This window comes from Corvus brachyrhynchos, unplaced genomic scaffold, assembly GCF_000691975.1.
Source record: "Corvus brachyrhynchos isolate BGI_N302 unplaced genomic scaffold, ASM69197v1 scaffold14, whole genome shotgun sequence".
In the NCBI taxonomy this organism is placed as follows: Eukaryota; Metazoa; Chordata; class Aves; order Passeriformes; family Corvidae; genus Corvus; species Corvus brachyrhynchos.
In genome coordinates, this window is record NW_008239110.1 from 3,964,639 (window position 1) to 3,981,998 (window position 17,360).

Genomic DNA, 17,360 nt, shown 5'->3' on the forward strand with positions numbered 1-17,360 from the left:
ATACTTATAGGAAATCCTACTGCACAGAGACTCATAAGGAAAGGCTACGGAACATCTCTTCCCTATTTCTTCTTGTAACTTTCATGCAAAAGGTCTGACAGTTAAGGTTTTCAGTGCAGTGCTGGATAGTTTAGCCATGGCTCTTTTATTAGTTAAAATCTCAGAAGATTTGATGGTAATAGGAAGTTAGAGAATCTTTAGGCGGAAAAGAGAAAGAAAGAAAGAAAGAAAGTAAGAAAGAAAGAAAGAAAGAAAGAAGGAGGAAGGAAGGAAGGAAGGAAGGAAGGAAGGAAGGAAGGAAGGAAGGAAGGAAGGAAGGAAAGAAAAAGAAAGAAAGGAAAGAAAGAAAGAAAGAAGAAAGAAAGAAAGAAAGAAAGAAAGAAAGAAAGAAAGAAAGAAAGAAAGAAAGAAAGAGAGAGAAAGGAAGGAAGGAAGGAAGGAAGGAAGGAAGGAAGGAAGGAAGGAAAGAAAAAGAAAGAAAGGAAAGAAAAAGAAAGAAAGGAAAGAAAGAAAGAAAGAAGAAAGAAAGAAAGAAAGGAAAGAAAGAAAGGAAAGAAAGAAAGAAAGAAAGAGAAAGAAAGGAAGGAAGGAAGGAAGGAAAGAAAGAAAAAGAAAGGAAAGAAAAAGAAAGAAAGAAAGAAAGAAAAGAAAGAAAGAAAGAGAAAGAAAGAAGAAAGAAAGGAAAGAAAGAAAGAAAGAAAGAAAAAAAGAAAAAAAGATAGATCTAGCAGTGTTTCTCTTTTCATCATCATTAAATAGGCTTAACAATAAAATTGTTCACTATCAGTGCTCTTTAAAGCACCAAAGCACCATGTCTGCTTCATGGCTTCCTCATTTTATTAGTGGAACTAGAATCTGCAACTGCATGTCAGGTGTCATATGATGAAAATTTCACTCATGCTAGAGGTTTTCTATACATAATAAATTTTTTCTCTGATACTTTGGGAAAGTGATGTATTGAGGGGTAATATGCCATAAACAACATAGTGTTTTGGCAAGTCTGCAGTTCAGCTACTGCTGTTGCTTGAACCAGCAACTCTGGTGAATATAGATAGATGGTAAGCTGAATGACTACTGATTTCCACTAACCCTGTTTAAATGCTGTTTTTCTAGGATCTTGGCATTTTATTTTATTTTTACTTACCCTCTTAAAAAAACCCCAAAAACCACAATTCATTTTTTCCTGTACTCTCTGTAAAATAAAATAAAATAATATATAAAAAATAAATGTTATTGTTTTATTTTGGTTTTATTTTCCTTATCAGTTTGTATTTTTGGCTGTTTTATGTTTTGTTTATAATTCATCTCTTTCCCCATTTTCCTGTTGAGCTATTTGAAAGCCATCTCTTTTGAGAGCATTTTTATTCTTGGTATTCATTTATTTATCTTGCAGATTAAGCATTACTAATCTATGCTGAAGATCTCTTCTCTGAACTTCCAGTAATCATTATTAGTTGCATTTATTAAGCCATGTTGGAACTCCAGCACAACCATCTCTTTAAATAAAGCTACTAATTTGCATTATTTAATATTTAAAAATAGTGTTCCAACTCCTTCCAGTTATTCTGTGTCACAATATAGCATCCATGATTCTTTAACTGTTATGTGCCTGTAACATACCTTTCATGTGTGTTTTTACTGTTTCAAATATTCATAGTGGATTCCAGTTTTTATTGTTTGCATGTTTTCTTTTCTCGTTAAAGTAGCATTTAATTTCTGTGTGAAACATGTCCTGGGGTCATAGGATAATTTCTTATGATAATTTGTAACATGCCAGAAAATATCATTTGTCCTTTTTGTGCTTTTCAGTCTATTTGCTAATTCATTAAACCACAACTTCAAGTGCTCTGACCTTTTATTTCCAAAGTAATTTGTCCCAAGCTGAATAAGCATCAGTGTGTCGCTGACAAGCAGCTAACCATATCTCTTCTGTTGCTTGAGATCCTGTTTTTCACTTAAAGCAAACTGCATATATTCACAGACTCACAGAACCTCTCTTCAAATATTTTTCATGCCTGAATTTATCAATGTAGCTCACTTAAATATGCCATACTATGCACCTTCTGTTCCTTTTTTTAAAAATTTGTTTGTTTAAAAGTAAAAGATCAAAGAGATGGTCTTCTATATGACAATGGAATTTCATTTCAAACCAACAGCTAAACATTCATCTCTGTGCTCACAAGAAGACAGTTTTCGTGGCTACTTTGTCACTCTCTAATAAAGGCCGTGTATGATATTCCATGGAAAAATGTGCCAACAGATCCTAACTCAGCAAAAGTTATGCAGAAAGTAAACTTCAAGCAGAGATGCATAAATCCACAAAAAATGTCAGGGAAATGGAAAAAAAAAAAGTCAGTGATCTAATATGCCAAAGAAATCCTAAGCCAAAGTTTTAGGCCAAGTTTGCAAAACATATGTATTAATTCAGTGAGGAACATATATGTACATATATGAATTCCCTATTAAATTGTTACTGATTTCAAGAACAGGGTAGATGAAGATGCAGTTTCCAATATGACAGTAGTTTTAAGTGAACAATTTGTTTTCCAAAGAACAAGGAACTTCCAGAGAGTTTGCATTTATTAAAGCAAGGCCCAGTAACAATTCTAATATTACAGTAAAGCATAGAGAATAATAAAGTATACAATTTTCCTAAAGGGTTGTAAATGTTAATACATGATTTTTTTAGCTAATCATGTCCTATGTTTCCCAAAGAAACTGGATGAAAAATTTTAACTACATTCACAATGATTTGATACCAAAAGTGGCAGGAGAGTTTGACAGTAAGGTCTTTTAAGTGCTCTGAGATGTGTGGATTTTTTTTCTGGAGATCTGTACTCAACGGGTAGTTTATTTGAAATTTCTTGACACTAAGGAATATTGCTTTCTTGTTTGTTTAGCTACAAATGCCCATGTACTGTTCTTTTACAGTTAGGGTACTATGGACATCCCTGGCATGTGGGTTTATAAAATGATTAGTTTCCAGTTACAGAGAAAAACTGTACAGTGAATGATTGGAATTAATTTTCACCGCACTGCCAGCAAAGTGAATCATAGCCCATCAAGGCAGTGGCATGAAATTTTTCAAATGAGACTCCAAACAATAATGCTTTAGCTCAAGCATCATCCATGCTTACAGTAATGATTAGGAACTGATTGGATCCAGGATTAGGGCTGTATTCATAAATGTATTACTTTTTTCATATCCTCATACCTTTATCTGATCTTTTACTTTTGTTGCTATAATGATAATAAAGAATGGTAGAAAATAACATTGGGATTTTTGTTTCTATGTATACATAGAAACAAAAATTTATGCATACATAGAAACAAAAACCCAATGAGTGAAATACATGAGTAAAATAGAATTCTCTAATAGAAGAGTTAATTTCCACTGGGGCTTATCCCTTGTATTAGACATTGATTTTTAATAGTGCTGTAATTTGTCTTTTACTCATCTCCAAAGAATTTCAACATATCTTAAAGTCAGAAGGAAGATAGAGAGGAGGGACTGTTGAAACCTCAAATATGTCAATTTTCATGGAAACACCATTTTGGTAAAAGAGTTTCAGGATGTGCTGGTGGGAGATGTGTCTCTGGAAATGATGACCAAAACACATCATCCATAATTTTTGGGGATCTGGAGGGTATCAAGTCTGATCTGTTATTTTCAAGGCATCAATTGAGTTGTTTAAGAAAATTATATAGATGTCAAATAGAGTTAAAAAAAGACAGTGAGAGCAGCCTTACATAAGTCCAAAATACAGGAAATGAAACTACTGTGTGTGTGTGCTTTAGGAAGAAAACCATGTTACTTGGTGACCATATGTTGAAATTCATCCATGCAGTCAGTTTGGATTTTGCTATTTCCTGACCTCTGAGAGCCCAAATATGAGGGCCAGTAATGTTTGGTAACTTCCAAAGATAAGTAACTTTTCTTCCTGAGAAAGTATGTTAGTGTGAAACAAATATATATACACACATACATAAGCATGTCAACAATTATGTATAGGTGCTTGTAAAGAATGTGTGCATATTTTTATGTGAGCCTGTGGGGCAGGATACTCAAAAAGTGCCAGAAGAAAATGTGAAACAGTATACATACCTGTTAGAGTTTTTTAACTCAGGATATTGGATAAATAAATGACATACAAAGAGCATTTTTTATATATAAAACCCATGTATTGTAACATAAATGGTTAAAAAGTTTCCTTTTAAGGTTATAAAGTCAAGTTTCAAAAACTGAAAAGTATTAAACTTGAAGGAAGATCTTTTACTTCTTTTTCTGCTATAGAAATGTATACAATAATCTGCTATTAGAAATTAAAAATTCATTTATAGTATGGAAAATAGACTGTTACTACAAAACCATTTGTATTTTGCTGGATTTTTCTTTGTTATTGTAAAGAGTGCTACACTTATTCTAAAAGAAGTGTCTTGGCAAAAATATATCAAAAGTTATTCTTTAAAATCATGGCAATTAATTTTCAATTCAATCCACCTGTCCACTTGTCTCATAAAGTTCTGGGTAGACATTGACAATTACGAATCAGTAAAGATCAAGTAATTGTAGAAGTCTTGGGCTGGAAGGAACCTTAAAGACCATCAAGTTCCAAACCCGCTGCCAATGGCAGGGAATCTTCTTCTAGACCAGGTTACTCAGAACCCCATCCAACCTAGCCTTAAGCACCTCCACGGATGGGGAGTCCACAGTTTCTCTGGGCAACCTGTTCTAGTGCCTCACCACCCTCACAGTAAAGAATTTCTTCCTTATATCTAATCATCAGCTACTCTCCTTCATCTTAAGGTCATTCCCCCTTGTCCTGTCACTACATACCCTTGTAAAAGTCCCTCTCCAGCCTTCTTGTTTTCCCACTTTAGGTACTGGAAGGTGCTGTAAGGTCTGCCCAAAGCCTTCTCTTCCCCAGTCGGAACAGCCCCAGTTCTCTCAGCATGTTTCCATAGGAGAGGTGCTCCAGCTCTCTGACCAATTTACTGTCTCTCCTCTGGACTCTTTCCAACAGGTCTGTTTTGTGCTGGGGGCCCCAGAGCTGGAGAAAGTACTCTAGTTGAGGTCTCACAAGAGCAGAGTAAAGGGGTGGAATCACCTCACTCTCCTGTTCACACTTCTACAGATGCAGCTCAGGATGCAGTTGGCTTTATGGGTTACCTTCAAGCAGAAATTGCTGGGCTGCGTTGAGCTTTTGGTCCACAAACACCTCCAAAGTCCTTCTCATCAGGGCTAGTCATGATCCACTCTCTGCCCAGCCTTTATTTGTGCTTGGAATTGCCCTGGAAAAGGTGCAGGACCTTGCATTTGGCCTTGAACTTCATGAGGTTCTAATAACATAGATAATGTTACTTAACTCTCCATCCACTTTCCAGCTGTGCAGTAGTTAGGCTGGAATTTGTCTACATCTGCTTCTCATGCAGAACAGTGTTTTTCTTGTTTTGTTGTGTGTTCGTATTCATTATGTATTTGTACTCCTCTGTTCACACTTGTCTTCTAGAATGAAGCAAAACTTCACTAAATAAGGAATAAATTATAACAGTAATGACATTTTAAAGTATTTAATAGATTTCATCTTATAAATAACAGAAATACTTTAACCCAGCCACCACAGATTTCATCCTTAGGATTTGCATTTTATTTTCATTAAAGCTGATTGTTAATAAGTTTGTCCTGGTATCTTTAGTATTTAAATAATGCCTAGAGCCTGGATAAGCTTCATTCAATTTAAATAAATGTAACAAGTTTCTAAAATGAGTTAGCTTATATATACCCTATGCAGAACAGAACGAAATTAGGATGTAGTGTATAAAAGTACTGTTAACATTTTTCTTCTTTATATTTGTGACAATATTTTTGAAATATAATCTTTACTATTTTAGCCATTTTTTAATAATTATGGGACATGTAAAACATATTATGAGATAAGGTTTTGAGAATATAAACAATATAAAACCACTTCTGTTTTTTATTTGATATTTGATAGACTTTTCTAAAAAGACCTTTTTTTTCTTATTGTTTGTAATAATGACCACTTTTAGTTAAGTTTAAGACCTTGGAATCTAATGATTAATTGAGAATTCCAGAGTGTGGATTGTGATTCCTGCATCAAAATGCAGATGAGGGGGATGAGTACACAGGAGGCTGATTTTGTCCATATTAATAAGTTTTACCCCATTAATTAAGCTGATGAAATTATAGATTTCAAAAAATTCTTAATTGAGTATTGTTAATCAATAAAAGGTGGCATATCCTGCAGTGATCTACTTCCATCCAAATGATGTGCAAAAATGTTATTAATCATTTTGATTCCATTGTGAAAAATTGCAGATGACAAAGTAATACAGAAAAATGGGAGTAAGTCAAATTTGACACAAGTCAAACTTTATTGCATGATGAATTGAGTTCACTGAAACAATTTGATAAAACCCCATCTATTTGAGAACAGAAATTATGTCAAAATTAAAAGATGGAAGATTTTTTTTTGTCTTGAGTGCAGTAGCTGAAATTTTAGGTGACAGCTGGTTAGCAACTGGCAAAAAACCCCAGTGCTTCCAGGAAGTTGCAGTAAATATGGAAAGTATAACAATAAAAATGCTAGCTACAAAAAAAGAATCAATGTTACCATCTCTAGTACAAAAATACAATGTTAGAAAGGGTGTGTAAAACAGCAAAGAAGAACTGAAACATTTTAATGTAAATACTCTTATTTTAATGTTTTTCTTCTTAATGGGGGAGTTTCCTGATTTCTGAGCCACAATATCTACACAGTCTTGTAAATGTCTTTGACAGTTTGCCCTTTCTGGGGGTATGTGAATCCCGCTCTTCTAAAAATTAGAAGAAACCTTTCTACAAGGTTCCTGAAATTAAGTGATGAGAGTTGTGTCTGAGGTTTTTTTACTGTTGAATAGTGACTCATCTTCCTGTTACATATAGTTTCATGGTCTACTGCCTCTAGTCCTTTTACATACAATTTGCATACCTGTTGATTAGACTGAAGTTGGTGCAAAATACTTTAGTGAAAGTGTACTATAAATCAACAGTCAGAAACTATATCTATTTTTAATGGATAGTCATGTTGCATCTATTCAGCTATTAAATATTATCCATACTGGCATAGGCAAATGAGAATTGAATAGAACAACCCTGAATAAGAAGAAATAATATAAATTAACTAATTAGAGAGTTCCCACTGGTTTAGTACTATCATTTTTCCTCGACTAAACATTCACATAATAACAAAGGAGCAAACAGAAAACAATACCAAAAGTCAGTTCTAGACAATGCTATGTTGATCAAATGTATGCTTTATCCTGTTTAAAAGCCACTTTAGGAAGGATTCCATGCATTCCATACATTCCATTTTTGTCTAGTTGAATTCATATAGAAAGTTGTTTCTATGGTAGTGGACAGAACGCAAATTTCCTCTGCAAAACTTCTTACCTTTAAAAAAATTCTGTCTCTAGGTAAATGATCTTGCTGATTTCTAGATCAGGATCCTCTCCAAAGGGAGAGCAGATCAGAAAACCATTAGTTACCACTGCTGTTCAAGACTTTGCCAAGAAAATAACTTGCCATGCTGACACAAGAAGGTCTAAAGAAATGAAACATCTGTGTAATATTACTGTCAGTGAAATGAATCTGAGTAAACCACCTGTCTTCCAGTTACTTTTTATTGCTGAACAAATACTGAGAAGCAACTCAGGAGTTACAAACCTATGTGTTAGGTGAGCCAGTATCTATTGAAACTGTCATCATATACCACTTTCTTATGTTAAAGTACTTTATTATGTTTATAAAGTAGCAACTGCTACTGTTCCATCTATATGTGATATTGCTAGAAATTGAGTTTAAATTATACCAGTCAGGACTCCACAAATACGAAGTTATGACATCTAAATTCACCTATCAAATCTGTTGGGGTTTTTTTTTTTTTTTGAATTTATGGTATGTTACTCACTTTTGACAAAGTGCAAATTAATAAATTTCTAGTAGCAGCTTTCCAGGACATGTGAGGGGGTTATCAAGAAGCTTCATCTGGGCTTTTCACAGAGGAGCCTGGCAGGAAGACCAAAGGCAGCAAGCATAAACTGAAAACCTCCAAGGATGGAAATTGCATAACCTCTCTAAAAACAGCCTGCTGCACTGCTTGTCTGTAGAAACTTTTTCACTATGTGGATAAACAGTGATAAGCAGTGGATTGGCTTATCCAGAAATGGCATGTAGTCACCTTCCTTGGAGGTTTTCAACACTGACTGGGTAAAGCACGGAGCAACCTGGTCTCATCGTGCAGATGCTTTGAACAGAAAATTGCACTAGAGACCTCCTGATCTCTCCCCAATTGAATTGTACTATGATCCTGTGAAAGGTACTAGAGAAGCAATTTCTGTCAAAGTAATGTAAGTGGCTAGTTAAAAATAACCATGAAACCCTAATAAGGTCCTAGTGGTTTCAAAGGAAATTAAGATTTTGTCAGAAGACCAAAAAATTCTTGTGGGGTATAAAATTTTCTATAATGTAGAAGCATGAACAAGGTAGTTTAGGATAGACCGTAAGCTTAAAAGCTAATTACAGATCTTATCTTTTCAAACCAGTGGCAGGGAAATGCACTTATGTGAACAGGAATGATGCATAAGGTCTCTGTGAATTAAGAGTGTGTTAGACAGATTTAAAGAATTGAAGCTGTGCTTTACCCTTCATCTTCTATCTTGGGGATGCATTTTCTCCAAAGGGAATTTAACTGAAATTCAACTCAGGTTAACAGTCTTGAAAAACTGGGGTGGCTGAAGAAGAAGTTTACATAATGACTTAGGGTCTTAGGCTGATGAAACAGCGGATTAAACAAAAGCTTATGAAGTTTTTCTTTTAAAAAGGTAGATTCCTTTATTTTCAAGAATAATTGCAGGCAATAAGTGCATTGCTGCCTGTAGAGAAGTAAAATTACTTAAATGTCTTTTCAGTGTATGCATAGTTTTGTGTATATTATACAGTTACAATATGATTGTACTTATTGACTGTATAAACAATGGGCAATCGATAGTGGATGATACCCTTTGCATTTTTAGTACAAACATTAATGGTTGCTAAATCAATGCAAAATGTTCAGAGCAAAATTCTTACCAGAAGACTCCATTTACATTGGCTAACAAACCCAATTATTATGGTAGAATATTGTGTACTTGTAGACTCTAATTAAAAAGAACTATTAGCCATTTTATTGCTTCTGTTTCTAGATTGAATTTAAATTCTTCGTTCTTTTGAACAAAATAGGTGAGACTAAAGCTTTTCAGAGAATTATCAACAAAAGAAAATTCAAGCAGTGTTTGTTTTTCCTTTCCCCCGTGTTATTAGTAGAAGCTATAAAATCCTTTTAAAATTCTATTTCCCCCAGAATTATTGTGATTGTTTCTCCTGGTTTTATAATTTTCACAGAAAACCCATCAATTTCTGCAAATACCAACTTTCTATGCATGCTATGGCCATACACTTCTCAACATTAATGTGCAGATTTCTTGCTGACATTATTTGTTTCTGCAAGCATAGATTGAATTCAGTATAATTTTAAAATCTCTCTTCTTAGAGGTTATGTACCAAATTTCAGCCCTGTGCAAATCAAAAAATGTCCTCTCTTTTTCTTTGAATGCTACTTTATGTAGAGGAGTCAGTGAACAAGCTGCTTGGAGGTAAAATGTCAATGAAGAAGCAAAGGAGGAGGACTTTAGCCCGCCTTAGTCACTTCTGTAGCAGAAATAAATCAGGGAGACCTTGAGTTGTTTGTTGGTGAATGAACATTCTACAACTGCACATGGTAGCAAGACAGGGAAACTTTATACAGGTGTGGAGAGAATATAAATGGGATGGGAAGGGAGAGGATGCACAACCACACGTTATTGTCTGCAGAGCACTCCTCCAGCACATAGCACAGTAGGCTGTGCAACTCTTCCGTTTTCCTCAGGACTGTGCCTTGTGTTGGAATGTCCTTGTCAGACTGTTTCTAATCACTGTTGTAACCTTTAGTTGGTGCAGAATTTTTCTTTGTAGCAACTAGCTTACTTAACTCACCAATCCTTGGATGCTGTCATAAAAAGGCTTCCATCTCAAGAAAGAATAAGTGCTATTACGGATTGTGTTTTCAGATAGATATATCTTTTTATTCCTATAAAGGACAGAAGCATGCATACATTCATTCTAAAAAATGGAATCATCAATCGCTGCCACATGAAACAAATGTTATTTGTAATGAAACTTATCAAAAAACCATTCTAGGATATACTAATTTGTTAATGTTGTTAAATATTGACTGATAAAATACTAATTTTACACCATTCCTCCCCTATTCATCCCTAGAAGTAAACTAAAGAGGATTCTCTTGCATTTCTTCATTAGATGAGGCTAAGAAACACTGGTATTGCACTTCTGGAAAATTGGCCCCTGCTTTCTCATACTTTCAAATAGTGCTGTTTTCAAAATGAAAGAATTGCCAGGAGAATTGAGTATTTTGGAGATAAAGTATATTAGCAAAAGTTGTTACATGTGGTAGCATTACATTTTGAAGTTAGTCATTTCCTCAGGTATTAAAGACTCTGGATTTTGTTTGTTAAATGCTTAATTTTTCTTCTTACAGTGATATTCTAGTTCAAGAGTATTGAAACAGAATTACTCAGCTCTGAAGAGAATCTTGAGATGTCAAGTTATATACATAAATTTTATATCTGTCCTGTCAGGCTGGGATTATTTTTTGATCAGTTATTTTTCTAATTTCATCTGCAGCTTGGCTCCACTAGAGATAGTTACAAACTATATTCATTTGTATATAGTTTTGTTTCCATCTAATGACCAGAGGTTGGATTTTCTATGGTGTTTATTGAAATAAATTATTTGTTATTCATTAAGTTTGTCTTAAAATAATAAGACCAAAATTCACATCTACCAATAGCCTTCCAAAAGATCTAATTTCTTTGTCTTTGGGAAGCCGCCTCTTCTGACAGCTTCTAGTAAGTAGGCTTCAGACTCTTAGGTTAAGGTCTGCTATTTGCTTCACAAATAGCTTGAGTTTTTATATTTTGCAAACTTCTACGTGTTGACCTATAACTTTTAATCCAAATTAGTTTCAGTTTCTTACTTTATGATTTTCTTTCTGCATCAGCTGGAATATCATCAATAATATGCAATCCATAAAAAGTCATCCACTGTGGAATTAAGCCTTGCTGGTTTGATTATAAGTTCTTAATACCAATGGAAATGAAGTGCATGTTATTTTTTGACCAATAAACCCTTACCAAATTACACGAACAGTGCCAACAGAGTTTCACATTGTAACTTACCACAGTAGATCTAATTATATAAATGCTCATACCAAGAATATACCATAGAAGACCTTTGTGTAAGGTGAGAAAACAAAAATTAAAGGGAACAGTGAAATGCTACATTGCATGGAATGCTGAGTGTTATGGAGCATATACAATACCAAATGAGCAAAAAGTATATAAATGTATGAACTTATTTTATTGGGGATAAAATCTCTGTATCTTAAAACAGGCATTCTGAAAATGGTGTTATTTTCAGCTATGTTACTTGGATATATTACTTGGGTAACAGTATTCTGTGGTAGCTATACCATTTCTGTCATTACATACTTATATTTATGTAAAGTTTATAAGGAATTCTTAGTTTACAGCTTTCCAGATCTTGTACTGTAAACTTGCTTGCTCTAAACTTTCCTCTTTCTTATGTGTGCATGCACACACACATACACATATGTACATGCACAGGAGTGTTTCAAGAGCTGTTGACAAAGATTAAGAAGTAGATTCTGTAGATCTTTGTCACTCTGATTTCCATTAAGTTTTGATTAAAAGAATAGTATAGGCCATTTACTAATCTCCTATGAATTATTGCTAAAATATCTAAAACTAAATGTTAATTGACAAAATGCATTCAATTGTATGATTTCATCTTAAATACTCCAATTGATTAATAACTCTCTGTAAGTTTTGTAGTGATTTTCACAAACTAGTAAGGACAGTTGTACTTTGTTAAAACCTCCTCAGCAACTTTTCACATGTAGCACTTTCAATTTTAAACTGGTCTTCATTTTGTACCAGTTATTTTATGCTAAAAGGTGAAGAACAGCCTCATGGCCCTTTCCCTGCACTTCTACTAGCATAGTCATGTCTGCCTCCTAAATGTATTTGCTTCTAAAGACCAAATTGAGTGAAGGAGTGACAAAGAGAAGACATATGTTGAAATGCACAATTAATAAAATTTTAAAGTATGTTATAATGGATGTTCATGTTTTCTGCAAGATGCAATATTTTTCTTCATTTGTATCCCTGTACTAGTGCTTTTAATTTTTTTCCAAATGCTATGCCAGTTTAGCAAAGAGGAAGTAGAATAAATCTGTTGCCTTACTTATAGGGAGAAGAGAGTTTTAAATTTCAGGCAACCTAGTACAAGAACAAACCTCCTCCATACAAAGTTTGTGTTTTGCATAATCTGATTGTCTGCTTCAGCCTGTTTCTTCTGACTTACAGCCTTTTTCTCTCTTTGTATTTCTGTTAACAGAAAGCTGACCTTGCAGTTGCACCATTGGCAATTACCTATGTTCGTGAGAAGGTCATCGACTTTTCCAAGCCCTTTATGACTCTTGGAATAAGTATTTTGTACCGCAAGCCCAATGGTACAAACCCGGGCGTCTTCTCCTTCCTGAATCCTCTCTCCCCTGATATCTGGATGTATATTCTGCTGGCTTACTTGGGTGTCAGTTGTGTGCTCTTTGTCATAGCCAGGTAACATGTCAACTTTTGTGATTTTTTTGGCAATTGTTACCATTTTTTTTCTTACTAATAATTGTCAAAAGTCACAAAAATTTTCTTATTTTCATACTCTTATATTTAAACTTCATGATTTACAGAAGAATAATTAATGATGAGGGTTCTCACTATTAATATTCTCCACTGCCATAGTAAGTCTCCATTTTGTTACTGGACTTTTCCCCTAAGTCTTGAATATGCTAGCTAGATTTCTTCTTTTATTGACCAATATAGAGACACCAGAAAATTTTCAAAATATCTTTTCCCAATAAGTTTGCATTTAGAAACACAGGGTTTGCATGTTTTATTTTGTTACCCTGATTTGTTTTTATGCTGTGGTGCTCAATCTCAAATTGAGTACTTATCTGCCCACACTAATTCTAGATGTCCAAACTAGGCGTCTACCACTTGCAAAACAGTTTGTGTAGATTAGTATCTTAGAAGTAGGGTAACAATATTTATTTTTTAAAATTTTGTGCTAGGTGAAATCCCTGAGATACTTCACAGAATTTAAAGTCTCTGAATGAAATGTTTTTGGAAACTTAGTTGAGCTTTTGGAATTAAGGAACTCAATACATCAAATGTTAAATTAAAAATTGATTTGATAGATAGGGCTCACTTTTTTATCTGGTTTTTTTCAACCCAAATGAGCAGAAAAAAATATTTTGTCAAAAAATCCCAATATGTTGGGATATGTTACCTTTTCCTTAACTCATTAGGGCTGAGTTCAGATGCTCACATAAATACAGACTTACATGTTGTAACTTTGGCTTTTGTCATGACAACAAAAGAAAAAATCAGAACAGTGTATGTAGCCTCTTTTCCCCTTGTAGTCACTTGCAATGTTTTAAAATCAAATGTACATAAACTATATAGGCTGTTATCTCTTTAATAAGATGGGGTCTTTTTGTTTGAGTTGATAATGAAATCTCACTTCAGTCCTGAGATTTCCATGATTTCATTGTGTGGTTCACAGTATAATCTTCATATCTTCCTTTTTCTATTTTGCTGTAGTTAGTATCAGGATTCTCCATCTGTCTTTGATACTCTCTGTTTCATTTTGGAGAAGTTGTATCATTCCCATATTAGGGAGAAACGATATTTTTAGAAACCAGTTTAAAAGTAATTTAGCACCTGTAGATGAAGTACATGAGGTATTGAAGTAATACAGATAACAGTGAAGCATATTTTGTAATGAAAGACTTTACTATGCATCTTTTTTTAAAGTCTGATTTAAAGAGCCAGACTTATGTTGAAAGTTTCTTGAAAGACCTGTATACTTTAGTGGACTGTATAACCAGAGAGTACAATAGTTTCTGAGGTGTTCCTGTCATACAGATATCTCTGAAAGAACAGCTGAGCGTAAATCACAACTGTTATCTTGTGAAATTGTAAAATATTTATGCATATGTCCAAAAGTTTTAACCCTACTGTTATCACTGAAGGACATTTTCAGCATGATGCATAGTACTTTTCACAGGTAGCTCCCACTGATGTTCGTGGGATTGGTATGGCTGAGTTCCTACCTACGCTTTGAAAATGTTCCTTGACATGTTTTTTAGGAAAGATAGATTTTCTTGAAGCCTTTCTTTTTTTTTTTTTTTTAACTAAGTTATTTGGGCATTTGAGATCACTAGCAGAACAGGAAGGAATGTTTATTTTCATACAGAAGCACAAGATAATAGACCAATAAGGCTGACTTTTTTTTCACTTGTCTGCTTTTGTGACCAGCACCATAAATTCCCTATGTAATTGGAAGCATTATCTTCAGTGTAAAGCAATATGGAATATGTTTTATAGTGAGCAGAGGGATTTGGTTTTTGTAGAGTTGTATAGGATACTTTTTTTACACATAAATTTATACTAGCCTTCATATCTAGAGATTTTCAGTATTTCTTAACTGGTACAATCAAATATTGATAACACATTTAGAAATAAAAGATGTAGGGTTATGTAAGACAATCTACAGATTTTATTCATAATACAGAATGACTTAATAGTATGTAATAGCATTTTCTAACACTATCATTCATAAAAGGAAACAGGTCTTAATTAAAAGTTGAATTCCCTGCTGAATGCTAAGCAGAGAGAAAGAAGAACATTATTTAAAAGTTAAAGACCTGTTTACAAATACAATTCAAAAATTTTACCTGTCATGTAAAGAGAGGTACTTTGAAGTGCGGTGGTGAAGAGGACTTTGCAGCCTAGTGGTATGTATTTTCAGTACAGATTATATGTTAGATATTGCACAGCTGATGATGTGTTTTTCAGTCCTGGTGTTGTGAAACTCTTGGACTGCGTGCCACTAGTTTAATAGGTTCTATCTAGAGTTTCTCATTAAGAAGATTTCTATTCCATAACAATCCTTTCATAATGGATGTTTAACTGCCAGTGTTTCATAATAATTACTATGTGTTTCATAATAAGGTGTGCCTTTGTTTGGAGCAGTACTTAGTATGTCTTTTATGATATAATGTTTTGTAATTACAGCTCATCAGAGTGTTCAGTATAGAATATTTATTTTAAAATTGAAATCTACTATTTTTGTGTCCAATGTTTTGTGATGTTAATTGTTTCACCACGTCTTCCAATCATTGTTGGCATGTAAGAGCTTGGTACACTGAAAATGGAAAGCACTGTTCTCATGTGCCAATTGGATCTCACTCATTAATTAGTGGTATGGTGATATTTAAGGAAAGATGAAGAAATTAGTAAAAGGTTCAAGAATCTTTAAGAATGAATTGCTGAAAATACTTCCATAGAAGGAGAACTATAACATAAATCTATATCAGTCCTTTCCTTTATTTGCAAGAGCATTGGATTTTCCTTCCAGTTTGAGAACCATATGTAAAGAGCTGTAATCTTTGCACACTCAGCAAGACAACAATCTAGGTAAGATTCATGTGTTAGCTGGAGGGCTTTTCTATTTTATTTTCCTCTTGTAGTTCCCCCCAAAAAGATGATTCTTCTTTTGAACACACAGATTTTGCATTGCAGGTAGGATGAACGTATATGTGTTGTACACAGTGTTTTCTTTAACTGCCATCCTTTGTGGGGATGTATAGTAGATTGTCCCTTCTCCATATATACAAAAACCTCTTCTTAATCTTGTCTGTTGCTGCTGTTGAATATCAGTAGTTAGGGTGGTTAGTCTCTGAACATTCCTTTCTTTCTTGTACAGACTGATGACTGATATACAAATCCAGTCTGCTTGACATTAAGCCTATTCATTTTCTGTAAACTGAGAAATTCACATAGTATTTTTTCCTCTTGTGGCAATAGTAATTGATCTGTTTCTGGTGCTAGATAACACTGTCTTTTTGTGTCTGCTAGCAGTGTCTTGTGTCATCTGAAATCCTGCTGCATTCCAATACCTTACCTTTATGCCTCTGCCTTTACTAGTTTCTTTGATTTAGAATACCAGTTAAATTCACAATTTAGATATTATTAGAAGGAAAACTAAGAATTCATTAAAGTACACCAACTCTTTTTTGGACTTCTGTCAATTACACAACATTTTCTGATCTGTATAATCAAAAATCTCAGCAGAATTCTTTTTATTTCTGTCTGTTGCTGGAAACCATTATTTCATTTCTAAGCAACATGCTGTTCTCTTACAGTGTTGTATATCAACTTCATAGACACATATTGTCCCCTCTTTTCCATCAGTCTGTGTACAAGAAAAAGACTCTTCCTGTTTTTGGCCGGCAAAATCTAATCTCTTGGTAACTGGAGGATCCTTCCCTTTCTGTGTAGGCAATATGAAGAAAACCAGTTTTATGCTTTGAAAAATGCTTAATATGTTTTATTTACATAGGTTTTCCTATAAATGACTTTCAAAATTAATCTTTAGCTGGTTTTCTGATGATTGTATTGTATTTTTGAGTCTCTTATGCATAATTTTAAACATCCATGTCTCTTTGCATCTTTTCTGAAAACATATATTGGAGACTAAATTCCTTAAATATTTTTATCAAATAATTTTATGCCTAATTTACTGGATTTCAAGTTATTCCCTGCATACTGAAGGATTTCTCTGTGTAGTCAGGTCTTTTTTTTTTTTTTCTGTGGGCATATCTGTCTGTCATAAGTAAGTTTACTCTTAGGTGACCTATCTTCAAAACTGGAAGAGATACAGCTGCCTTAGCAAGGTGCTTTACTTTTACAGATCAGATGCGAAGCAGATAACGTATCCTGGATAAAATGGTCCACTATTGAGCTCTTATGCTTCTTACACTGAGCTGTCTGAAGTATCAGTGAATATTGTCCAAATATACATTAAACTGTGCTCACTGCCCTAATTGTTAATATTGAGTCACGGGTTGTCATTTTAAAGGGCTTAATTTGCCTTTACACAATTTTTTATTCTAGGACTTCCTGCCTTATCCTCCCTTTGGAGTTATGCTATTCTACATTTCCTAACTCAAGCCCTTGTGCTGGTTCCCCCTGACAAAGCATTTGTTATCACTTATTTTTCCATTTCCTCATAAGCACTGATGAGAGCACAATGAACATTGCCTCATCAACAAATTATATTT

The 17,360-nt window shown here is 34.0% G+C and overlaps 1 protein-coding gene across 6 annotated transcripts in view; it reads left to right on the forward strand.

The window, feature by feature from the left end:
* GRIK2 (glutamate ionotropic receptor kainate type subunit 2) overlaps positions 1-17,360 on the forward strand; it is a 360,593-nt gene that overhangs the window by 208,250 nt on the left and 134,983 nt on the right. For all 6 annotated transcript variants that reach the window (XR_001863755.1, XM_017739572.1, XM_017739571.1 and 3 more), the window contains one exon: positions 12,575-12,798. Coding sequence is in view for 5 of the 6 variants with exons in the window: in XM_017739572.1 (XP_017595061.1) it covers positions 12,575-12,798 (224 nt within the window). In the remaining variant the exon portion in view is untranslated. The remainder of the gene's footprint in view (positions 1-12,574; positions 12,799-17,360) is intronic.